At 46.9% G+C, this 25389-nt stretch overlaps 1 protein-coding gene across 1 annotated transcript; it reads right to left on the bottom strand.

Moving 5' to 3' along the window:
- Nucleotides 1–1809: 1809 nt before the first annotated feature.
- SMOX (spermine oxidase) lies at nucleotides 1810–25150 on the bottom strand. Its single transcript, XM_056855706.1, is given in 7 exon segments — nucleotides 1810–2017; nucleotides 3235–3395; nucleotides 6076–6775; nucleotides 12315–12431; nucleotides 12433–12489; nucleotides 17938–18164; nucleotides 24919–25150. Coding segments are annotated over 7 exon segments (1608 nt in total). The 5' UTR covers nucleotides 25127–25150; the 3' UTR covers nucleotides 1810–1879.
- Between the last annotated feature and the right edge of the window lie 239 nt (nucleotides 25151–25389).

Genomic DNA, 25389 nt, shown 5'->3' with positions numbered 1-25389 from the left:
TAATTGTGCTGCGATATGTTGTTGACTATCAAAAGCAAAGCAAGGCTGTCAAAGATAGGACATTTTGGAGGACTTTCATTCATAGGGTCGCCATGAGTTGGAAGCGACTTGACGGCACTTAACACACACACACACATCAAAAACAAACAGCAACTATGGCTCTAATCAAAGGTAAATATTTCTAAAAGAACAATACTTTAATCAGCTATAAATCTCCATCTTTTAACATTTCACAAAAATCCAACATACAAAATACATTCACAACTGGTGCTAGTAACTTATCTAACCATAAACCCCAAACCTACAAATATCAACTCTAACTTAGCTCTTCATATCCAGTTCCATTCCGACTTTGCTTACTGTTCTTAAAGAGCCAAGACGATTCTTTTCTTTGTCAGTCCAAACCACTGAACGGCTTTTCACTGTGTAAATCCATGACAAGTCCAAATTACGATTTGGATTGTGTTGCCTCAGGTTCAATCCCTGGCATCTCCAGTTAAAAGGACCAGGCAGTAGGTGATGTGAAAGATCTCTACCTCATACCCTGGCTCAGTGGTAGAGCATCTGCTTGGCATGCAGGTCCCAGGTTCAATCCCTGGCATCTCCAGTTAAAAGGACCAGGCAGTAGGTGATGTGAAAGATCTCTACCTCATACTCTGGCTCAGTGGCAGAGCACCTGCTTGGCATGCAGAAGGTCCCAGGTTCAATCCCCGGCATCTCCAGTTAAAGGGACTAGGCAAGCAGGTGATGCGAAAGACCTCTGCCTGAGACCCTGGAGAGCCACTGCCGGTCTGAGTAGACAATACGGGTTACCGCACTTGTATTCCCAGCAATGTATTAAGAGTTTGAAAATGTTATAAAAATACTGTTCGCACTTTCTATGTATTCCCACCGTTGTATTGAGTTTGAAAACATTATAAAAAATACTGTTCACACTTTGTTTGACCCCTTTAGCTGTGAAGACGTCTTCCAACCATTTATAAGCCATGGTATCCAAAAACCCCTTTAAAGCGATGTTTTTTTATAACATTTTCAAACTCTTAATACATCGCTGGGAATACAAAGTGCGGTAACCCCCAATACTGACTTTGATGGACCGAGGGTCTGATTCAGTATAAGGCAGCTTCAGGTGATCATGTGTTAATTAAGGTTTTTAAAAAAAACATAATTTTATATCCTGTTTTCAGTTTGAGAAATGCTTAAAACCCATTTTAAACTAATCTGTGTTTTATGTTGGTTTTCCGCTCTGCACGTGGTTTTGAATGCTGGGTTTCCATACATTTGATATTTTATTTTGTAAACCGCCTTTGGCAAGTTCCCTGGAGAGGGGGTATAGAAATTTTCTGAACAAACAGACAAATAAATAAAATACATGCCTTCTGGGACCACTGCATGGTATTCTGCCACTTGGCGCTCATGGCCAAATGCTCCATCCAAAACTAGCATGTTCCAAAGCATATGCTCAAACTGTGTGGTTATGACAACATTTATTGAAGTATAGAAGGCACTTACAATATGGGGGGGGGGGGGCGGGAGGACAGATCGCCTCCAAAAAGAAGTGGAAGTGCAATCGGAAATCAAATTACACAGACAGAAAATAAAAGAACAGGTTTCACCCAGACCAGAAAGAGCACCTTTCCCTGTTAACAATACAGTACGAGAAAATAAGCTACAATCAGTCAACTACAGGTTAAAATAGATAAGACTTTTTTAATATAAAAAGATAAAAAAAATTCTATTCTTAGCCATTAGAAAAAGAAAGGGGTGGGGGGGGGGGAAGAATTATTTTAACACACAGCTGTAAAAGGAATTATTTTAACACACAGCTGTAAAAGGAATCACGAGTTAGTGGTTCTTCTGAAACTTCCGGCCCGGCCCGTCAGTTCCTGCCTTGTAAGAGGTCTTGGTACATTTCGGCAAGGTGAGCCGCCTCTCTCTGGCCAGAAAGCAAAGCACCATGTGTAGTGGAATAGTACTTCCTGTGGGTGGCCTCACCCGAAAACATCACCTGCATAGGCTGAAGATCCGGGCAGAGGGAGAGAAAGGGTGGTGGGGAGAGAAGAAAGAGATGCTGTAATATATCAAAAAGCACTTCAGAAAGATAAAAAATATCCGATTGATCACCTGCCAAGGGAAGGAAAGGCCAGAACGTTTGCAAGCACACACGGAGAGCTCTGTACACACAGGACCTCCTCAGTCCTCCTCTATGCCAGAATAAGCCTGGTGGGATAGAACCATGTCTATTACTCTGAGTATTTGAAGAAAAGGCAGGGAACAAAATGGATAGAAATTGTTTTTGTCAGGACTGCCAAGATCATTCACTAGGGGTGATACAATTCCAGGGGCCATGGGGTCACCTTGGGGACCTCAGAGTCACCATGGGGGCCCGCCATGGACCCCATGGGGGTCTGCGGAGCCAAAAAAGTTACATCATTTGTTTTAATTAGTTTTGGGGCTGGATCTTAGCGAGCCCAGAGGGGCTGTGGCTCAGTGGAAGAGCCTCTGCTTTGCATGCAGAAGGTCCCAGGTTCGATCCCCGGCATCTCCAGTTAAAAGGGCCAGGCGGTAGGTGATGGGAAAGATCTGAGCCTGAGACCCTGGATAGCTGCTGCCAGTCTGAGCAGACAAGACCGACTTTGATGGACCAAGAGTCTGATTCAGTAGAAGGCAGCTTCATGTGAGGGGCTGTAGCTCAGTGGAAGAGCCTCTGCTTTGCATGCAGAAGGTCCAGGGTTCGATCCCCAGCATCTCCAGTTAAAAGAACCAGGTAGTAAGCGATGGGAAAGACCTCAGCCTGAGACCCTGGAGAGCAGCTGCCGGTCTGAGTAGACAATACTGACTTTGATGGACCAAGAGTCTGATTCAGTAGCTCAGTGGAAGAGCCTCTGCTTTGCATGCAGAAGGTCCAGGGTTCGATCCCCAGCATCTCCAGTTAAAAGAACCAGGTAGTAAGCGATGGGAAAGACCTCAGCCTGAGACCCTGGAGAGCAGCTGCCGGTCTGAGTAGACAATACTGACTTTGATGGACCAAGAGTCTGATTCAGTACAAGGCAGTTTCATGTATTCATGTGTTCAGTCACTGCCTGGAAACCCACGGCAGGTCATAGAATCATAGAGTTGGAAGGGGCGATACAGACCATCTAGTCCAACCCCCTGCTCAGTGCAGGATCAGCTTAGAACATCCCTGACATTCTCAGCATTCCTGGTTCGGGTTCCGGTCCAGAAGCTACTTACAGCTGTCTTGGAGCTCTCAGTATAAGGCAGTGGCTTGGCCAGTTTCTCCACGTCCACTCCACTCGACCCAACTTGAGTGTAGGAATACGAGCCACGGAAATACGGATTGCTGCCCCATGAGGACCGGAGGATCCGCCGAGGTTTTGGAATGTCGGGATTCCCTAAACCAAAAAACAACCAAAAGAATGAAAGGGACTGACAAGCCACAAATCATGCCAAAGTAAGTGCCCAGAAATCCAGCTACCGAAATAGGTGTTTTATCATGGAGAACAATGACTACCAAAACAGATCACGACCTGCGTCCCAGCACTAAGAAACTGGCCAAACATTACTTGCTTGCTAACCCCGTTTTTCGATGTTTTAGGGTAGGGGTGTGGAGCTACAGCAAATCGAAGGCCTCCTCCAGCCTGGAAAACCACATGTTCACCTGTGTACTGAATTTAAGATGCAGCATGGTGTAGTGGTTAAGAGCGGCGATTTGGAGTGGTGGACTCTGATCTTCGGTGTATCCCAGGCAAATGGTTCATAGACCAAGGCCCCGAAACAGGCAGGAAAACTCTGTCGGATTATACAAAGGTTTAACTGTTTACATGGGGCTTAGTTCTCATTGATAAGGCAAGACCTCTATCTGGGATGTAACTCTTCAAACTGCTGGTGGGGCTCATGTGCATAAATGCTCTTTCACATTGACTTCCACTATCTAGCATGGTGTAGTGGTTAAGAGCTGTGATTTGGAGTGGTTTGATTCCCCACTCCTCCACATAAGCGGTGGAGTCTAATCTGGTGAACTGGATTTGTTTCCCCACTCCTACACATGAAGTCAGCTGGGTGACCTTGGGCTAGTCACAGCTCTCTCAGCCCCACCTACCTCACAGGGTGTCTGTTGTGGGGAGGGGAAGGGAAGGTGATTGTAAGTCGGTTTGATTCTTCCTTAAATGGTAGAGAAAGTCGGCATATAAAAACTACCACCACCACCTCCTCCTCCTCCTCTTCTTCTTCTTCAAACATATTACTGACCACCTGTAAGTGGCTGGGAAGTGTGTCATTGTGCCGGCATCTCCACCCATGGGATGAGGAGGGGGTAACGCATAAGGATGCTCAAAGCATGGATCCCACCGATCGTGTGGGGACTCTCTACGCCAGCACTGCACATTCCTGCCACTGAAGCACATGAGTGGAGAGACACCACATGCCACATCCACATGGAGAGCTGGAGTGGTATAGCAGTTCAAGCATCCGACTTGGATTTCGTGAATTTCATGGTAGTCTGTCACATAGCAAAATAAAACAAAAGTCCAGTGACCCCTTAATATTCTGAGTCTTTTAAGATGCCAGCAGACTTTTAGGATCTGAATTGCCGGAGCCTGCTCTAAACCCACAAGCTTCTAGGAGCGGTTGTAGTGCGGCGGCTGTGAGAACGAGCTGGGATCCAAGAGGGTGCTGGTTCAAATCTTTCCTCCGCCACAAACATTCTAAGATCGCTCTCAGCTTCCCCCACTTGCAATATGGAGGTGATCATACTGGGCTAACTTACATACCTATGATAGGGACTAGAAGACAATAAGAAGAAGAGTTGGTTTTTTATATGCCGATTTTCTCTACCTTTTAAGGAGAAATCAAACCGGCTTACAATCACCTTCCCTTCCTCTCCCCACACCTTGTGAGGTAGGTGGGGCTGAGAGAGTTCGGAGAGAACTGTGACTGGCCCAAGGTCACCCAGCTGGCTTCATGTGTAGAAGCGGGGAAACCAACTTGGTTCTCCAGATTAAATTCTGCCACTCATGTGGAAGAGTGGGGGATCAAACAAGATTATCAGGGTATAAGCTTTCGAGAGTCAAAGCTCCTTTCGTCAGATACGAGTCGGATTCTTGTTGGTCTCTTAAGGTGCTACTGGACTTGAATTAAGTTATTCTACTGCAGACCAATACGGTTACCCTCTGAAACTCGCTTTGTATCATAAAAGGTGGATTCTAGACATGGGATGCATGGTCAGCACTGGCAAACCCCATCTGTCGACCCCTGTTCCCCACCCCCCTCAGCAATGTTATAATTCAGCAATGCAGCCCCAGTTCAAAAGCCTTCACAGCCACCTGTTGACCTAAACTCTGAAGGCTTTGAACAATATTGTCAAGCGCCAGTAACCAGAAGATCAAAAGAAGGCTGGGATTTTCAGTGTGGTCAAAATCACTCCCAGGGAAAGCAGGCCGCATGAGTTGCTATCGCGCTCCTATGAACTTGGAAGCCGCCGGATCCCCCGCAAAGCCCCGGCGTCCAAACACAGAGGCTTAAACCAACAACAGCCGGTAATACAAGGCATGGGATTGTTTCAACAGGACACAACTTTAATCAGCTTTACAAAGAGTCATGGTGGCCAGTGGTGCATGCACTGGCTCAACTCCAGAGGGCCATGACCAAAAAAAATCCCAGTAAATCCACTATGCTAATCTGCGTGTGAAACCAGAGTCCCAGGAGCAGGAGGGGTCATGGCTTGGTGTTCCAGCCTCTGCTTTGCGTGCAGAGGGGCCCAGTTTCAATCCCTGGGATCTGTAGTTAAGGACTATGTAGTAGGTGATGTGAAGGACCTCCATCTGAGGCCCTGGAGATCCACTGCCAGTCTGCATAGACAATGCCTACTTTTATGGACCCATGGTCTGATTTGGAATAAGTAGGAAAAAGTCCAGTAGCACCTTAAAGATGAACAAAATTTCTGGCAGGGTATGAGCTTTAGTAAGCCACATTCCTCCATTTACTACTATGTCATCTGGAGGTAGCGAGGGAGACATCCCTTGGGCAGCTTGAAACCTACATCACCAGAAAGGGGAGAGCAAAAATATCACAGACCTGTAAATTTACGCAGCATCTCAGTGCAGGTCTCTGCCACAGTTTCATCATCATACTTCTCCATGATCAGGGCCTCCTCCCCACAAATCCAGCCGCTGAGGACGTGGCCGTAGCGCTCGGGCGGGTAGAGGACGTCGAAGCTGCAGATCTTCTTGTACCACAGCTCCTCCGGATAGGTAAGGCTCTCGCTCTCGGCTTCGTCTTCCCAGACGAACTGGATGCTGTTGCACTCGGGGCTCCAGAAGGGCTCTTCGAACTCCAGGAAGATCTTGTCTGTGGTGCTGATGCCCAGCTTCTGGATGGCCATCACCTTCTCTTCGGGCAGGTGGGGCTGGAACATGCTTTCGTGGCGCTTTTTCAGGACCCCCAGGGACACGGTCACGATGACGTGGTCGGCCGGGATAAACTCGCAATCCTCGCACTCCACAAAGACGTGGTAGCCCGCATCCTCCTCCATGTGGTCGCTGTTGTGGTCAGCCACGTGTTCTATCTCCTTGCTGATGGACTGGTTCCAGCGGATGCACTTGACCGGCTTGTTCAGCTGGATGACCGAGTCTGGGATGGAATGGGACAGGATCTCCACGATCTTCATGAAGCCATACGGGATGATGTGATGGGCCCCCGGGATTTCGGTCCACTCCCCGAATTCGCTGAGAGAGACCTCATCCATGCTGTGGGAGCTGCTCTCACAACTTTCCACCTACGGGAAAGCAGACAGAGAACAGCGTTAACATGGGGGGGGGGGGGTTTGTTCTCCTGTGGTCAGTAATGATGTAAACAACTTGTGGAACTCAGTACCAGAAGACGCGGTAAACAAATTCATAGATGCCGTAATGGCTAATGATGGCTAAACAGAACTTGTATGCACTAGAGCAGGGGTGTCGAACTCAATTGTGATGAGGGCCGGATATGACATTTATCTTGGTCGGGCTGGGCCATGCCTCGCCAGATTGAGGGTGTGGGGGGTGGCTGCCATGGATGGCTCGCAAGCCAGGTAAGAGCTCTCAAGGGGCCGGATCTGGCCCTCAGGCATTATGTTTGACACCCTTGGTATAGCATATTCTGGCTTCTGTGTATAACAAGAGCCACAAGCAGTATAGGAACTGCAGGGCGTTATCTGATCCATCACCATTTTCCCCCTAGAAAATATCATCAACACACCTTTTTCTTCTGGAATGAAAGCCTGTAGTCAGGTCAGCAGACAACCATGCAGGTAAGGGCATGGTTGAATACAGCCTGAAGGGTAGACCATGTAGGAAACCAAATGTGTGCCATCAAGCTGCATCCAACTCATGGCAACCTCAGGACCATGAGGTTTTCAAGACAAGAGACGAGACGAGGTGATTTTCCATTGCCTTCATCTGCATAGCATTCCGGGTCTTCCTTGGTGGTCTCCCGTCCAAGTACTGACCAGGGCCAACCCTGCTTATCCTCCAAGCTTTGATGAGATTGGGCTAGGCTGGGCTATCAGGCTGCTGGGGACACCAAATATTTGGACTGCATTTTTGCAAGGGGAAAAGAAAGATGGTGGAATAAGGGAGCAGTATTCTGATTTCAACTGAAACTAACAATGGTTTTGATCATGGTTGGTGGGGGGGAGTTAGAACACAAGAAAAGCTCTGCTGGATCAGACCAAGGTCCATCAAGTCCAGCAGTCTGCTCACACAGTGGCCAACCAGTTGCCCCTAGGAAGCCCACAAGCAAGACGACTGCAGCAGCATTATCCTGCCTGCGTTCCACAGCAACTTATATAATGGGCAGGCTCCTCTGTCTAAAGCATTGTAATTATGCCAATAAAGGTGTGTGTATGTGACTACAGCAGCATCCTGCCTGTGTTCCACAGTGCCTAATATAATAGGCATGCTCCTCTGATCCTGGAAAGAATAGGTATGCATCATGACGAGTATCCATTTTTACCAGTAGCCATGAATAGCCCTCTCCTCCATGAACATGTCCACTCCCCTCTTAAAGCCTTCCAAGTTGGCAGCCATCCCCACATCCTGGGGCAGGGAGTTCCACAATTTAACTATGCATTGTGTGAAGAAATACTTCCTTTTATCTGTTTGGAATCTCTCCCCCTCCAGCTTCAGCAGATGACCCCGTGTTCTGGTATTATAAGAGAGGGAGAAAAGCTTCTCCCTGTCCACTCTCTCCATACCAGGCATAATTTTATAGACCTCTATCATGTCTCTCCTTAACCGCCTTCTTTCCAAACTAAACAGACCTACACGTTTTAACCGTTCCTCATAGGACAGTTGCTCTAGTCCCCTGACCATTTTGGTTGCTCTTTTCTGCACCTTCTCAAGCTCTGCAACATTCTTTTTTAGGTGTGGTGACCAGAACAGTTGCAACTGAATAGCAGAGCATCTGCTTTCCATGATCTATGTCCCGGGTTCAGTTTCTGCCATTCTCAGTCCTGGGAGCAGATTAGACAGCTGCTGATACTAATCAGAATAGACAACACCAGGTGAGCCAGTTTATGGAAAGCCAGTATGTTCTAGTGTCAAACCAGAACTGGGAAGACCAGATTCCCGTTCTGCTGTGAAACTTGCTGGGTAGGACAGTCACAGTATCTCAGCCTAACCTACCTCACAGGGGGGTAGTGAGGATAAAACGTAGGAGGGCAGGACCACATACATCGTTCCCGTGTTTCTTGGATGAAGGGTGGGACAAAAATGCACTAAACAGTTTCACATGTGAGATAAGTGAAGCCTGAGTAGGCAAAAATATATATATAATGCTGCGGGCTCTCCGTTTTTTGAAGCAGGACATGTTACCTGGAGCACATAAATAAACCGCTTACTTCTGAATCAGACCCTTGCGTCCACCAAGGTCAGTATTGTCTATTCAGACTGGCAGCGGCTCTCCAGGGTTCTCAGGTAGAGGTCTTTCACATCACCTACTACCTGATCCAGCGTGGCATAGTGGTTAAGAGATGCGGACTCTAATCTGGAGAACCGGATTTGATTCCCCACTCCTCCACATGAGCGGTGGATGCTAATCTGGTGAACTGGATTTTGTTTCCCCACTCTTCCACATGAAGCCTGCTGGGTGACCTTGGCCAGTCACAGTTCTCTCCGAACTCTCTTAGCCCCACCTACCTCACAAGGTGTCTGTTGTGGGAAGGGAAGGAGATTCTATACCAGTTTGATTCTCCTTTTAAAAGGTAGAGGAAGTCGGCATATCAAAAACCAACTCTTCTTCTTTTAAATGAAGTTGCTGGGGATTGAACCTGGGACCTTCTGCATGCCAAGCAGAGGCTCTGCCACTGAGCAATGGCCCCTCATTCTTTCTCAAGTGCACCTCCAGATTCCCGGGTAAAGGAATCTTTGGTTCATTGGGACATGCACAAACTTGGGTAACAAATGCTTCAGGGTAGGGTTTGGGAATAGCAGCCAGTGAGGGAGACGGTACTTAAGTTTTTAATCTTTACTGAACATAAGAAAATAACAGAAAGAAAACAGGAAAATGAAGGTAGATTGAAAGAGCAATGTAAAATACTAAATGGGTTTTTTAACTGATCTACAAGTAACTAGATGGCCCATAGCTAGATTCGAGTCCAGTAGCATCTTCGAGACCAACATTTTTGGGGTATGAGCTTTCAAGAGTCAAATTTCCCTTAGTAAGATACTTTGACTCTCAAAAGCTCATACTTCAAAAATATTAGTGGTCTCTGAGGTGGAGAGAGGAGGAGGAGGAGGAGGAGGAGGAGGAGGAAAAGGAGAAGAGTTGGTTTTTATATGCCGACTTTCTCTACCACTTAAGGAAGAATCAAACCCGCTTACAGACACCATGTGAGGTAGGTGAGGCTGAGAGAGTGTGAGTAGCCCAAGGTCCCCCAGCTGGCTTCGTGTGTAGGAGCAGGGGAACAAATCCATTTCACCAGATTAGCCTCCGCCACTCATGTGGAGGAGTGGGGAATCAAACCCGCTTCTCCAGATCAGAGTCCGCCACTCCAAACCACCGCTCTTAACCACCACACCACGCTGGCTCTCAAGTCTAGCTGTTCTACTGCAGACCAACACATCTGCTCTCTGAAACTATTGAAACAGCCTATAAAATCAGACAAATATCCAGGAAAACAAGCAACAAGCCAATCAGAAGATTCCTAGCGGAAGTCGTTCCAGTTATACCAGACGTGTCCTCTGTCGGGCTCGTCCAGAATCAGACCCCACCTTGGTGTTGTTGTGAGCTTAGAGTGTCCTCCGAGGGGAGGGGAGGGGGAGGTGAGAAGGTGAGGGCTAAAGCTTTTCTCTCTGTGGCCCTTGAGGGGGGGAAAGGGGATGAATAAATTTGAGGAGCAAGAAGGCTTGATCGGGAAGGTAGGGCAAGTGGACGACAGAAGCAGAGTGGGAGGCTCCGTAGGTTGCCTGATCCAGAAGTCGCAGGTAGTTTATGCATGGGAGGTTCATTGCTGGCTGGACCCACACTTTCCCATTGGGAATCTCTGCACCAGCAGTCTCCAAACTCAAATCAAGTCCCCGCCCCTTTAAGCGCTGCTTTGTAATTGGCTTACTTGGCAGTGCTTACGGTGAGAGAAAATTCCCCCCCGAAACCCAATTGCCACATAAAAAAGTATTTTAAGAACAACAACAAAAACCCGGAGCAATCTGAAAGGAAGGGGGGAGGGAGAAATCCAAACCTCGGTTTTAAAAAGCCTTTCTTCTGCTCAGAAAGAGCTCTGAGGAAACAGACATTATTTCAGTCCCCCGCCTCTGGACAAGCTGCTTTGTAATTGGCTGTGAGCAAAACCAAGCTTGCATGCCCCACGCTTTGCCTTATGCATGGGGATTTCACCCGGGCTTTGACCAGGGAAAATGGAAGAGTCGGGTTAACAGAGGAATAGGAAGACCTGGACATTGTGAGGGCTGGCAGCGAGGTCATCTGTAATGGAGGGAAAACTCATGCATAACTCCAAGGAACAACCGAGACAGACAGGGGGCGAGCGTGAGCGAAAGAACCCATGCATAAACAACCGCAGTGTGGTTGGAGACATTCTGTAAAGCAAGCGGAGAGAGATCCGGGTGAAAGGAGAGGGTCTCTGTCCTAGGATTTCAGTGGAGCAGGAGAAAACTTGGGGATCAGATTGAACCTTTATGACACTAAGCCTTGTCCTTCCAGTCTGGGATGGAGAACTGAACCCAATTAGCCCCATGCCAGAAGGGCCATCTTTCTACTATTTTACTTGGCTATTTGGTATTCTGTATTCTGCCTGTGATTGGGGAAAACTTGGGATGTTTGTTGACTAGAGAAGTTCTAAGAATTGTGATCCCGTTGGGGAAGAATCAGAGCCTTTGCTCTTATTGGCAGATTCTGAATGGTCCAAAAAAGTCATGGGGAAGAACAGCAAGATGGGAATTCAGTGAGGCAATGGGGAAGGCATGATGATTGCATCTCATGGGTTGCAGACCTGATTAAAATACGCTAACGAAGGCCAGAAAGTGGATGATCACCCTAGCTTTGTTTAGGTTGTGATGAGTTCTCATAAAGCCAAAGTCCGCTTTTCAATTGCCTGTAACCCGATCTTAATTTATCAGCTTTAATACCAAACATGGAGTCTCTCTTGCAATCTGCAGACATTGCCAGGTCTGAGAAGTCATGGGAGGAATCTCAAAATAATGTCTACCAACTAGGGTTGCCAACCACCAGGTGGTAGCTGGAGATCTCCCACTATTACAACTGATCTCCAGGCGACAAAGATCAGTTCACCTGGAGAAAAATGGCCACTTTGGAAGGTAGAATCTATGATAATATACCTCATTGAAGTCCCTCCCTCAGCAAACCCCGCCCTCCTCAGGCTCCACCCCCAAAATCTCCAGGTGTTCCCAACCCGGAGCTGGCAACCCTACTCCCCGACCCAGGGCTGCCTTGGGGGTAACAGACCCATTTCTAGATTTTTGGGGATCCACTCACAAACTAGCTCCATGTTATTTCATCCCCCTCCAACATAAAGCACAAGAATCTCACATCAGTTGAACAATTTCAAATTTTATTTTTTTTAGTATTTATAAATACAAAGCATTAGTGAGCGTCAGGACGTGTCTGAAAGCCATTTCATACATTAGGAAGAGGCAAACCCAAATTTTCCATCAAGCCTCCTCTCTCAGCTCCCTCGGAGTTTGCGGCCCCCTTTTGGGTCCCGATCCATACTTTTGAGAGCCACTGAACGAACGGATTGGTAAAATAGCGCATAACAGAACTCATGTGCATGAATTCAATCACAAGTGTCGTTATCTTACCTTAAGGTACTGTTGGATCATGGCCAGCTTTAGCCTCTTGATCGCCTCCGATTCGTCCGGATCGGCTTTGATGCGCTTGCGCACGACATCTCGCGTGAAGACGCCCACGCTGTTCTTTGCTCTCGGCATTGACTGGTTTACCACTTTGGAAGAACTCCTGAGTCAGGTTATAGACCTGTTGTGATACCAAAAAAAGGAGGAAGTTCCTAAAAGAGCCACAGAATGGAGGACAGATCTGCCCAACACAATGTAACAACGCAACAAGGGAGGAGGGCCAGCAACAGTTACTGAGGGTAGCCAAACAAAATAAAACCAAGTTTTCACTTGTGGCTGAAGACAATGATAGAGAGACACAGATGAATCTCCTTGAGGTGGAAGTGCAAAAATTTGATCCTTCTTACAAAAAAAAAAATTCCTACATCAGGCAGACACGAGTTCTAGACAGGGTTTCTCCTCGCCAAGCTAATTTTCTACAGGATGAAGAAGAAGAAGGAAAAGTTGGTTTTTATATGCTGACTTTCTCTACCACTTAAGAAAGAATCAAACCGGCTTACAATCACCTTCCTTTCCCTCCCCACAACAGGCACCCTGTGAGGTAGGTGGGGCTGAGAGAGCTCTAGAGAGCTGTGACTAGCCGTGGTCACCCAGCTGGCTTCATAAGAACATAAGAAAAGCCCTGCTGGATCAGACCAAGGCCCATCAAGTCCAGCAGTCTGCTCACACAGTGGCCAACTAGGTGCCTTCCTGTGTAGGAGCGGGGAAACAAATCTAGTTCACCAGATTAGACTCCACCGCTCATGTGGAGGAGCAGGGGACTCAAACCCCGGTTCTCCAGATCAGACTCCACCTCTCCAAATCACCACTCTTAACCACATACACCACGCTGGATGGTGGAAGTCAATGTGAAAGAGCATTTATGCACATGAGCCCCACCAGCAATTTGAAGAGTTACATCCCAGATAGAGGTCTTGCCTTATCAATGAGAACTAAGCCCCATGTAAACAGTTAAACCTTTGCATAACCTGCCTGTTTCGGGGCCTTGGTCTATGAACCATTTGCCTGGGATACACCGAAGATCTGAGAGGGGGATCTCAGACTAATCTAATCGTACCACCACTGCTGATAAATGCTTATATGGCAGCATTTTCTTAAACCTTCAAAGGATTTCGCATATGGGATTCTCTGCTGTCCTCGTGACATCAGAGAATCTCACTTATCTGGTGTCTGACTGTATCGAGCTGCCCCCTGAGATTACTCATGTTTAGACCACTTCAGAAGTGCGAGGGGAATCTTAAAAAAAAAGACAGGGCCTTGATCCGCACACCAGATCCAAGGCCTGCACATTGTAGCCTCAAATGGAGTTTAGATTCAAACTCTCGAAGGGGATTTTCCATGGAGGCAGCTGTCCTCCTTGGAAGTCATACAGTGAATACCCTGTGCCCTCTGGGTTATAACTTTCAAGTTAGCCTCTCTTCCCAACAGGTAGACTGGGCCGTGGCTGAACTAGCCAGAGCTGTGTTTAGTGCCCGCTGTTTTCTCTTCGTGACAAGTGGAGAAAAGGCCTTAATTTTTTTTAAAACTCAAAGCCCCCGTCTAAACCTGCTGCCGAAAATATTCCTTTCCCAATAAGCAGAGAGGTGAAATTTTCCTGCCCTGGGAGTTTTTGGGGTTCTTATCCGCGTGGTCACACGATCCAATTTTGTTCCTGAACCCATACAAACATACCATTCAGTTGCTGATTTAAGAGTAGCAGTTATCTTACAATGAATTTTCAAAGGGAGATTAGAGAGAAAGACTGCTGAATTACAACTAATCATGAAGCTCAAGACAATGCATTCTCCTGGATTGAATAGAGATCTGGAATTCCTGTCTCATTACCAATGCTGATGTCTCCTATGCCTACTACCCCTCTGCATATCACACCTAATCCAATCACGCCTGCTAATGTCATTTACTTGCTTTTGACATTTACATTGCCATTGCGTGTCTAATTCCACTCTACTTAAGGATTGATGGACTCACATTCTAGCTGCATCTGAAGAAGTGAGCTGTGGCTCATGAAAGCTCAGACCCTGCGAGAAATGTTGTTAGTCTTTAAGGTAGAACTAGACTCTTGCTCTTTTCTACTGCTATTGACAGAGTAACATGGCTCCCCATTGTAAACACACCAAGGATCAGTGTTCCCAAACGAGACATTTCTCTCCAGTCTGGATACTGGCCTGGCTTCTTTCTCTCCACCACTTAAGGAAGAATCAAACCGGCTTATAATCACCTTCCCTTCCCCTCCCCACAACAGACACCCTGTGAGGTAGGTGGGGGCTGAGAGTTGTGACTAGCTCAAGGTCACCCAGCTGGCTTCATGTGGAGGAGTGGGGAAACAAATCCAGTTCACCAGATTAGCCTCTGCCGCTCATGTGGAGGAGTGGGGAATCAAACCCAGTTCTCCAGATCAGAGTCCACTGCTCCAAACCACTGCTCTTAAACACTACACCACGCTGGCTCTGCCTCCAGTGCATTACAAAGCCACCATGAGATTTCAACTGTGCCCTCCAATTCTCCAGGGTCAGCCGCTTCTAGCGAACACAACAAGCTGTCAAAGACCTCGCCTCAAATGAACACACATGAAGCTGCCTTCTGCTGAATCAGACTCTCGTCTATCAAGGTCAATATTGACTACTCAGACTGGGCAGCGGCTCTCAGGCTGAGGTCTTTCTCATCATCTACTGCCTGGTGCTTTCACCTGGAAATGCCGGGAATAGAACTGGGGCGTTCTGCATGCAAAGGAGAGGCTCTTCCACTGAGCCACAGCCCCTCCCTGGGACCTTGGCATCACACTGCTCAGTTTCATAAGCCACTTGCGGCCTGGAAGTGGATCACGCATTCACAAGACAAGCAAAATCGCATTCAAATCCAGTTAGCAACGGGGTAAATTAGCTGGGGCTGTGTTTAGCACCCGCTGCTTTCTTCTCGAACCTAGCTAAGAAAAGGCCGATTTTTAAAACTCAAGTATCCGGCTAATGCTGAAGAATCCCTTTGTGAAAGAAAAAGCATTGCTGTGTTAACCTAAGCCCCTTGAGTGACCCTAATTCCTAGCACCGTAGCTGGTGTTAGAAATGTTCTAAGAGGATCCGACTAATACACTCGCAAAGCACTCCCCATATATAGCCCTTCACAGACAGCACACTGCAAACCTGATGTGAAAACAAAAATCTCTACATTGAGGCTTACTTCTGAGTAAAGATTCTTCTTTTCTTTTGTCAAGTCACAGCCAATTTATGGCGACCCCATGGAGTTTTTCAAGGCAAGAGACATTCAGAGGTGGTTTGCCATTGCCCTGCCTCAACTCTAGACCTCCTTGGTTGTCTCCCATCCCAGTAACTAACCAGGGGAGACTCTGCTTAGTCTTACAAAATCTGACAATATTGGATGTACGTCAAGGAAGGAGAAGGAAGGAAGGAAGGAAGGAAGGAAGGAAGGAAGGAAGGAAGGAAGAAGGAAAGGAAGGAAGGAAGGAAGGAAGGAAGGAAGGAAGGAGGAAAAGGAAGGAAGAAAGGAAGGAAGGAAGGAAGGAGGAAGGCAGGCCATGCTGATCAGACCAAGGCCATCAAGTTCCAGCCGTCTGTTCACATAGTGGCCAACCAGGTGCCTCTAGGAAGCCCACAAGCAAGACGACTGCAGTCGACATTATCCTGCCTGCTTTCACAAAACACCTAATTATAACAGGCATGCTCCTCTGATCCTGGAGAGAATAGGTACTGTATGCATTATGACTAGTATCCATTTTGACTAGTAGCCATGAATAGCCATCTCCTACCATGAATCATGTCCACTCCCTCTTAAAGCCTTCGAAAGAAAGAAAGAAAAGAAGAAAAGAAAGAAAGAAGAAAGAAGAAAGAAAGAAAGATAGAAAGAAAAGAAAGAAAGGAAAAGAAGAATGATAAGAAGAAAGAAGGAAGAAGAAGAAGGAAGGAAGGAAGGGAAGGAAGGAAGGAAGGAAGGAAGTGAAGGAAGGAAGGAGGAAGGAAGGAAGAGGAAGGAAGGAAGAAGGAAGAAAGAAAGAAAGAAAGAAAGAAAGAAAAGAAAGAAAGAAAGAATTCACTCACACCCAAGATGCTTGTTTCTCTTACAACAGAAAATATAAACATTGGTGCTCACAGGTATTTATTTAGTTTTTTGTTTCCCCCCCCCTTGAAGAAGCAGCTTCCCCCCAACTGCATTTCCCAAAAAGGAAAACGTCTTTCATGGTTTTTCTCTCCTGTCATTTTAACATGTTGATTGACCCTGAGAACAGCTATAAAAAAAGGAAATGCCCCCAGCAAAACGCAAAGAGCACAAAGGCTCATTATTTCCACGCAAATAAATAAATGAGCAACTGCTGCCTTTTACTAGCTGTGATGGCCACTGAGCATAACAGAGAAGAACTTAAGAGGCTGTAACAGAATGGCTGAGGCAGTCCACTTCGCAGGCCGAAAAATCCAGGTTCAATTCCCCCCTGTCTCCAGTTAAACAGTTTCAGAGGGTAGCAGTGTTGGGTCTGCAGTAGAGCAACCATGTTCGAGTCATCAACCTTAGAAAACCAACACAATTTTCGGGGTACGAGCTTTCGAGACCAATGTGACTTTTCTCTGACGAAGGGAGCTTTTGTCTCTCGAAAGCTCATCCTCCAAAAATCTAGTTGGTCTCTAAGGTGCTACCGGATTCCAGTTAAACAAGCTCTGATAGCAGCACTGGGGAAAGCCCCCCTGCCTGCCTTGGCGAAGTTGCCACCAGCCGGCTGGATTAAACGGGGCTAGGCAACCCAATGATCCGCTCCGGTATGCAGCTTTCTACATTCAAAGCCAGCAGGCTTTAAGAACATAAGACAGGCCCTGCTGGATCAGACCTAGGCCCATCAAGCCCAGCAGTCTGTTCACACAGTGGCCAACCAGGTGCCTCTAGGAAGCCCCCAAATAAGATGACTGCAGCAGCATTATCCTGCCCGGTCCACAGCAAATAGGCATGCTCCTCTGATACTAGAGAGAATTGGTATGCATCATGACCAGTATCCATGTTTACTAGTAGTCATGAATAGCCCTCTCCTCCATGAACATGTCCACTCCCTTCTGAAAGCCTTCCAAGTTGGCAGCCGTCATCACATCCTGGGGCAGGGAGTTCCACAATTTAACTATGTGCTGTGTGAAGGAATACTTCCTTTTCTCTGTTTTGAAGCTCTCACCTTCCAGCTTCAGCAGATGACCCCATGATCTAGTATTATGAGAGAGGGAGAAAAGCTTCTCCCTGTTCCCTCTCTCCATACCAGGCATAATTTTATAGACCGCCATCAAATCTCCCCTTAACAGCCTTCTTTCCAAACTAAACAGCCCTAAGTGTTTTAACCGCTCCTCATAGGGCAGATGACTAGGGAAGGCACTGGCAAACCACCCCATAAACAAAGTCTGCCTAGGAAACGTCGGGATGTGACATCACCCCATGGGTCAGGAATGACCCGGTGCTTGCACAGGGGACCTTTACCTTACCATGGGGCAGGTGCTCTAGTACCTTGATCATTTTGGCTTTTAAAGAATTAAGGGAAGGGAAGGAAAGCCAGTGCTTCTAAACCACTTTTGGCATCTTTATCACAAACCTCGTTGTATAAATCACTGAATTCTTCAACCACATCTTTCGGGATCCTTTGACCATTGTTGGTGAGGTGATAAGCCACTCCGTTCTTGGAGTAGAGGCTGATACGGCCGATGCTCCGTTCGCCATCTGTGGTCTCTTCGAGTAAGCCATTGTCTTCTGCTAGATGATAGACTGGATTCCCATTTGAACCATGAATCCACGTGGCTCCCAGTTCAAAAGTCGCGTTTCCTGGAGGAGAAGGGCAGCCCAAGAAAGAAACGGAGGCAGTCGTTAAAGAACTAAAAGAGGCTCAGCGCGTAACAGAAAAGAAAGAAACGTTTGGTAGCGGGGGAACGGGATACCTAACGAACGCTGCCTGCAAAACAAAACCAAAAAATTATGGCCCTCTCCTCCATGAAGTAATCTAACCCCCTTTCAAAACCAACTAAAACTAAATCCTGCGGCCATCAGTGCTATGAGTTAAGTACCCTTTGCCTAAAGAAGCTTCCAAGGGTAGCCATGTCGGTCTACAGCAGAACAGATAGATTTGAGAGTCAAGACTTCCTTTTGTCAGACACAGCATCTGATGGAGCTGTCACACACACACACACACCCTCCCCCCCAAAATCTTGTTGGTCTCTAAATTGCTTCTGGGCTCAAATCCTCCCATTAAAAAGTAACTTGTTTTGTCTGTCCTGAATCTATGGCCTGCTGGGGTGCCCCCTGCTCTAAAATTCGCCCAACTGAGAGCCTCGCTATGCAGATGGCAACATCTGGTCTGTTAAATGCCTACAACAGATGCTCGGCTGCACAGATGTTGTGCGGCAGGACCAGTACGATTTGATGAACGATAACCACCCTCTCAGGCCATTTCCACAGGGGTTATCTGTCCTGGGTTCAACTGTTTCTGGGAAATGGGGGGGGCGTGTTCTTCCTGCTTCCTACACAACATCATGGTCTATTCATACACTCCCTGAGGTTCCCTCAATTTTTCTCCAATTTGCTTGGTGCGAAGTTTTGGAAAAGACTGCAGTAAAGTCTGGACAGCTTCCGTGGGGGCAAGTTTGGATTTTTCCACCCACGTGGCAGCCATTTTCACTGACCCTATCCCTGAAGCAGACATTTCTGCTCCCTGCCACTGGAGTGGGTTACTGATTTTGTATTTGTCTTTAACAGGAAATTGAATATCTTTCTATTGCTATAACATTACAATACCATGTGTTACAGGTTCTCTGAATTCCCAGCTTTCATTTTTTTTAAAAAATGCTTCTCTAGCCCTTTTTGTTGCTAAGATAGAAGGGGAAAGGCATATCTCCACAACAAAAGGGATAAGAGACCTGTTTTTAAAAAAAAAAAAAAGCTGGGAATTCAGAGGACCAGATCCACATATTGTTATAACGTTACACAGATATAGTGGTATTCAACTGCAGATTTTTTTAAAAACTGAAAAAACCGCAGTGGCCCAGAGGAGGGGGGAATATCCACTGCTGAGGGACTGGGGTAGGGGGAAAACGGGGAAACCTGCCATGCAGGAGCCCTGTTGCTGCTGTGCTGTATGGGCAGCTGCAGCAGCAATGGGGAAGCCACACAAGCTCATCTCCTTGCGGAAAACACCTCAGACTTTGGTCCCTTAAAAACCCTGGAGAGGCTCCATGAACCAATTACAGACCTTACGTGTTTGCTCTGTTCTGCCTCAACAAAGGGCTGGGGAGGCTAGAAGTCCCCTGGGCCGCAAGTATATTTAGCAACTCATTAGCCAACATTCCTCAAAGCAGATAAGCCTCGAGTAAGCTTTTGACATGAAAGTGTGGTCAATCGCATCAATTAAACACAACAGTACGGCTTACACCTAACAGCCCTTCAAGGTTTCAGGGAGAGGGAATGCTGTTTTAGTGCCACCCTTCCCCACCCCCCTTGCCATCCCACCAAATCTATCCAACTGCAGCAGCTACATGCTTGAACACATGAAGCTGCCTTATACTGAATCAGACCCTCGGCCCATCAAAGTCAGTCTTGTCTACTCAGACCGGCAGCGGCTCTCCAGGGTCTCAGGCAGAGGTCTTTCGCATCACCTACTTGCCTAGTCCCTTTAACTGGGATTGAACCTGAGATTACCCTTAGATAACAGGCCCAGGGCATGCCGAGAACATGTCCTCCAAGCATCAACATGAGTGTAACTTTTCTCTAGCACAGATCAATTTGGCCACATGTCTTTTACAATGATCTACAGAAGAGTAAAGGACTTTCACCTTGAAATTTACAAGTGATAGCTTCTGTCAAAACGCGGGAGCCAGGGAGAGCCTCCCGATCCCACAAAAAGGGTGCGGAGCCTACAGGAGAAATGCCTAGAAGCATGCCCTCCAAGACCCTTGTGCGTGTTCGGAGGTACTATCTATAGGTTCAGGAGGAGGAAATGGGTTGCAGGTGTGTTGACCGAAGCAAGGGCCCCCTAAGGGTTTGGATTATTAAGTGTTTCCCTCTTGTCCAACGGCACATGCTGCCCGGGAGTTATTTCTGACACAGCAGTACACGAACCGTTTCCCGTCTGAAGGCCGCTGCCAAGTCTCACAGCATTCTCAATCCCCAGCTGAAAGGCCGGATGCCGGACCTGTCGAGCATCCTCTCTCATCGACTTCCCTCCCGAGAGGGCTCGCGAGACGTTTGGGTTTAATTTACTACCGTGTGTTTATCGACTGCGCTGCGGAGCCTGACGTCAGGGCCGGGCAAAGAGGAAGAGGGCGATGGATCGAGAGACAATCCTCACCCCACCCCGGTTAATAAGACAGAATGCAGCCAAAAATAAAAGCCAGCTAATTGCAACAAGGAAGGTTATTCAACTCAGCAAAGGAAGTTGTTGAGAGAACGGTCAAGGGCAGGCTAGCAAGCTCATTGTTATAATTTTTTTTGTGTGTCCACTTAATATATTTTCCGCAGCCTGAATAGCCCAGACTAGCCCGATCTCATCAGATCTTGGAAACTAAGCAGCGTCGGCCTGTTAGTACTTGGGCGGGAGACCACCAAGGAAATCCAGGGCTACTATGCAGAGGCAGGCAATGGCAAACTACCTCTGTTCATCTCTTGCCTTGAAAACCCTACGGGGTTGCCATAGATTGGTTGCAACTTGATGGCCCTTAATTCTTGCCCTGATCTGGATGGCCCAGAATAGCCCGATCTTGTCAGACCTCTAAAGCTAAGCAGGGGTTGGTCTTGGTTAGTACTTGGATGGGAGACCACCAAGGAAGTCCACCGTTGCTACAAAGAGGCAGACAATGGCAAACCACCTCTGGTCATCTCTTGCCTTGAAAGCCCTATGGGGGTCATCCTAAGTCAGTTGTGACTTGACAGCACTTAATTATTATTAATTAATGCATATTCATCTTGCTTCTTCCTCCGAGGCATTCAAGTGGCTTCTGTGCGTCTTTCTCCCTCCCTGTTATTCTCATGACAACCCTGCGAGGTTGAGTGTCCCGATCCAGGGAGCTTCGTGGCCAAGTAGTAGAAGAAGAGTTGGTTTTTACATGCCAACTTTCTCTATCTTTTAAGGAGAAACAAACCAGCTTACAATCACCTTCCCTTCCTCTCCCCATAACAGACACCCTGTGAGGTAGGTGAGGCTGAGAGAGTTCGAAGAGAATAGTGACTGGCTCAAGGTCACCCAGCAGGCTGCATGTGAAGGAGTGGGGAATCAAACCCAGTTCTCCAGATTGCAGTCTGCCACTCATGTGGAAGAGTGAGGAAATCAACCTGGTTCCCCAGTTTAGAGTCCACTACTCATGTGGAGGAGTGGGGAATCAAACCCAGTTCACCAGATTAGAGTCCACCACTCTTAACCACTACACCACGCTGGCTCTGAAGCCCAGTTTCCCTAATTCTATCCCACTCTGCCTATCACATGCTTTGTCATTTTTAGTCGACTTTGTCATTTTTAGTTGGCATGGTTTTATCGTAAGACACCTTGCAGGTGCTGTGCAGGAAATGCTAGGTGGTAAAACATATTAAACAAATAAATCAGCACAGCACTTCCTGGAGAGACAGGAATGATGCCGTGTGAGCTTGCATATGAAGGGTGACAACATAGCTCCTCAAAGGTTAACAGACAAATTGTGGGGCGTCAAGCTTCTTTTATTTATCAGAGCCATTTCGGTGAGGGTGTAAAGTGCCGTCAAGTTGTGACTGACTTAGAGCAAACCCCCATGGGGTGTTCTGCCCTGACCTGGATGGCTCAGGCTAGCCTGATCTCGTCAGATCTGAGAAGCTAAGCAGGTTCAGCCCTGGTTAGTATTTGGATGGGAGACCACCAAGGAATACCAGGGTTGCTGTGCAGAGGAAGGCACTGGCAAATCACCTCTGTTAGTTTCCTGCCATGAAAAACCTCAAAAGGGGGTCGCCATAAGTCGGCTGCGACTTGAAGGCACTTTACACACACACACATGGGGTGTTTTAGGCAATAGACGAACAGAGGCAGTTTGCCATTGCCTGCCTCTGTGTAGCAACCCTGGGTTTCCTTGGAGGTCTCCCATCCACGGGCTTAGTTTCCAAGATCTGACGAGATCGGGCTAGCCTGGGCCACCCAGGTCAGGGTGAGGCATTTCTACACCAACAAAATTCTCAGGATCCGAGCAGAAAAAACACATTGCATGCAGTTCTGCAGCTGCAACGAAGTAGGTCTGGCCACGTAGGCTGCTTGAAAGCCACACATAAAACCACCCAGGGCTAATTAAATGATATATGATGGATGACTTTGCTGTCTTTAGTAGAAGTCTTGCGGGCTAAAAAATGGGAATGTCAACAACACAGAGAAATGCAAACAATGTTAAAAATTAAGTTTGCTTTGGATCTGCGGAATTGTATAGATATGCGGTCACAGTTGCCAGAATGGGACTAGCCATGAAATGGAAATCGGAGGAAGGTCTTAACACAGGAGAATGGAAGAATAAATTGGTAGAATATGCTATCATGGCAAAACATTTAGTAAACAAAAGACCTAGAGAAGAAATGTTTCTAAATTGGAGGCTTTATTATGCTTATGTGAAAACAGCATAAGTTATGAGGAGCTCAATATGGATAATATTAAAATGTGTTTTTAAAGGTATTTTTGTTTAGTATAACAAATATATATAAATATATCACATTTTAGAATGTTAGAGGTTAAATTGGGATAAAAGACATTCTCACCCAGTGTATATGCTTTTTCTTCTATATAATTGAATAGTAGATGTAATATTTTGATGCATTATTGTAATCCCTTATTTTCCCCGCTATCCCTTTTATTTTATGTTCACTCCTTTATTCTTTTGATTTAAAAAATAAAAAATAAAAAATGGGGATGGAGCACTAATTGGGGGAGGTGCAGGGGAAGTCTTTATTTACTTGGTGTATTTAAAACATTTTTATGCTGCCTTGCCCTAGGCAGCGCATGTAAAACGTTAAAACATTAGAACAATTAAAAACGACATTAACGTTATAAAATAATGCAATAAAAACATATCAACAAACGACACCCAAATCAGGGAGGAGGGACAATAACTGTTATTGGAGGTCTGCCAAACGAAACAAAAAAGTCTTCACCCATTAGCAGAAGACACTGATAGAGATGGACGAATCTCCCTGGGCAGGAAGTTCCAAAGTGTTGGTGCCGCGACCGAGAAGGCCCTTTCTCGGGTTGCCACCCATCTAGCCTCAGACGGTGAGGGCAACCAAAGGAGGGCCTCCAAAGACAACCGCAGCGAGCCTGTAGTACGTGCTTGACCCTTTCCCTTAGGACATTTTTTCCAATTAAAATACATACATACACCCTCCAGTTGATTTCCTGCCTGTATAGAGGGGAAGATGCCAGATTTGTGCATCTTTTCCTGTTTTTTTTTTTTTCTGCAGAAAGGCAAAGGGCAGAAGAGGCCAGATGTGCAAGATATGCGCCCAGGCAGAAACCTGCACACAAATGTGAAGCCGAAGCAGTGCCACCTGCATCTAAGGGTTAGGTTTTTCGGCTCAAATCCTCGCTCAGGCCCTCAACCTCACCAGAGGACTTGGAGCATTCAAAGTGTGGCTTGCAAACCCAAGAGGTCATGGCAAGCACGAGGCATTTTGTATCCGCACCAGCCAAGCTCACAAGAGAGTCACGCACACCTTCTAATCTGACCTCAGCATTAGATCATGAGAGTACAGCCTCAGTACATGGAGATCCCACGACATTATCATGGGTAATAGCTGTTGATCCATGAATCTGCCTAATCTTTCTCAAAATTCACCTAAGCTAAGTGGCAATGATTTCCCTGACAAGTATAGGCTGGAATCATATCCGAGCCTCTCCTGCTGTAGATATGAAACGACCAGTTGTTATTAACACGCGAAGGGGCACGGGTGTCGTGCAAGCAAACATTACAAATGGTGGACATTTCAGATTCGCATAATGAACTGGTTCAAGCAAGAACTGCTTTAACCCTCGAAAGCACAGACCATCTCCCGCCCCGGTAAAGACTTTTGCATGTTCAAGAATGTTACAGAATTTTTGTTTTAAGAAATTAAACTGAACATACGCAAGACCAAGATAGCTCTTGTGGGGTAGTTGGATGATCTAAAGGACAAAACTGTGGTTAGCAGTGCAATCCAAAGCAGCGTTACGCCTTCTAGGTCCATTGAAGTCACTGAACCTAGAAAGGCGCAACTCTGCTTAGGACTGCACTGCACACAACTCCAGCTAATTATGGGGGGTGGGTCATTTTTGAAAAAGGGTTATGTACATTCAAGAAGAAGTTCAGGCCCATTAATATCTACTAGCCATGGTAGTTCAATGAAGCCTCCAAGTTCAGGATCAGTGTACCTCTGAATACCTGGAGCTGGGAACAAGCAACAGAGGAAAGCCTTCACGTCCTGCTAATGTACTCCTCATCCGGCTCCCCACGGCTGGAAACAGAATACAGGTCTGGACAGACCCGAGACCAAATCCGTCAACGCTTCCCGCAAAGCTAGCCCGAAACAGCAGAAGCACAGGCTGCGTCCTTACCGAGCTTCACGCTTTGTACTCTGCCTCCAATTCGGTCAGACGCTTCAAGGACCGTCACATCCGTGAAACCCTTTTCCAGGAGAGTTTTGGTCGCCGAGAGGCCTGCGAGCCCAGCACCGATAACTACTATTCGCGGCTGTCGTTTTTTCCGTAGGCCACTACTAAGAGGATCATCAGTGCTGTCTGCAGATATTTCACAACTTTGCATGCCGTCCAAGCTCTCTTTCTAAGGAACCTGCCAAGAAAAGACACAGAAATGGGTTCAAAGCGTACGGCTGGAAGTTTTTCCCCACTTTCTTTCCCTCCTGTTGCTCTCCAGATCGTTCGCTTCCCCTGCTCTGACTCGGCAATAAGTTCTGCAGAAATGCCGGAGCTCCAGGACTGGCAAGTCTCAAAGGGAGAACCAAACCGTCTAAATGTGACCCACTGGGAAGGATTGCAAGATCAGCCCGGGATATAAATGTTGCTGAC

Source organism: Euleptes europaea, chromosome 9 (genome assembly GCF_029931775.1).
Source record: "Euleptes europaea isolate rEulEur1 chromosome 9, rEulEur1.hap1, whole genome shotgun sequence".
NCBI lineage: Eukaryota > Metazoa > Chordata > Lepidosauria > Squamata > Sphaerodactylidae > Euleptes > Euleptes europaea.
Note: the sequence above shows the minus strand (reverse complement) of the source record. Positions and strands in the feature narration are given on the sequence as shown.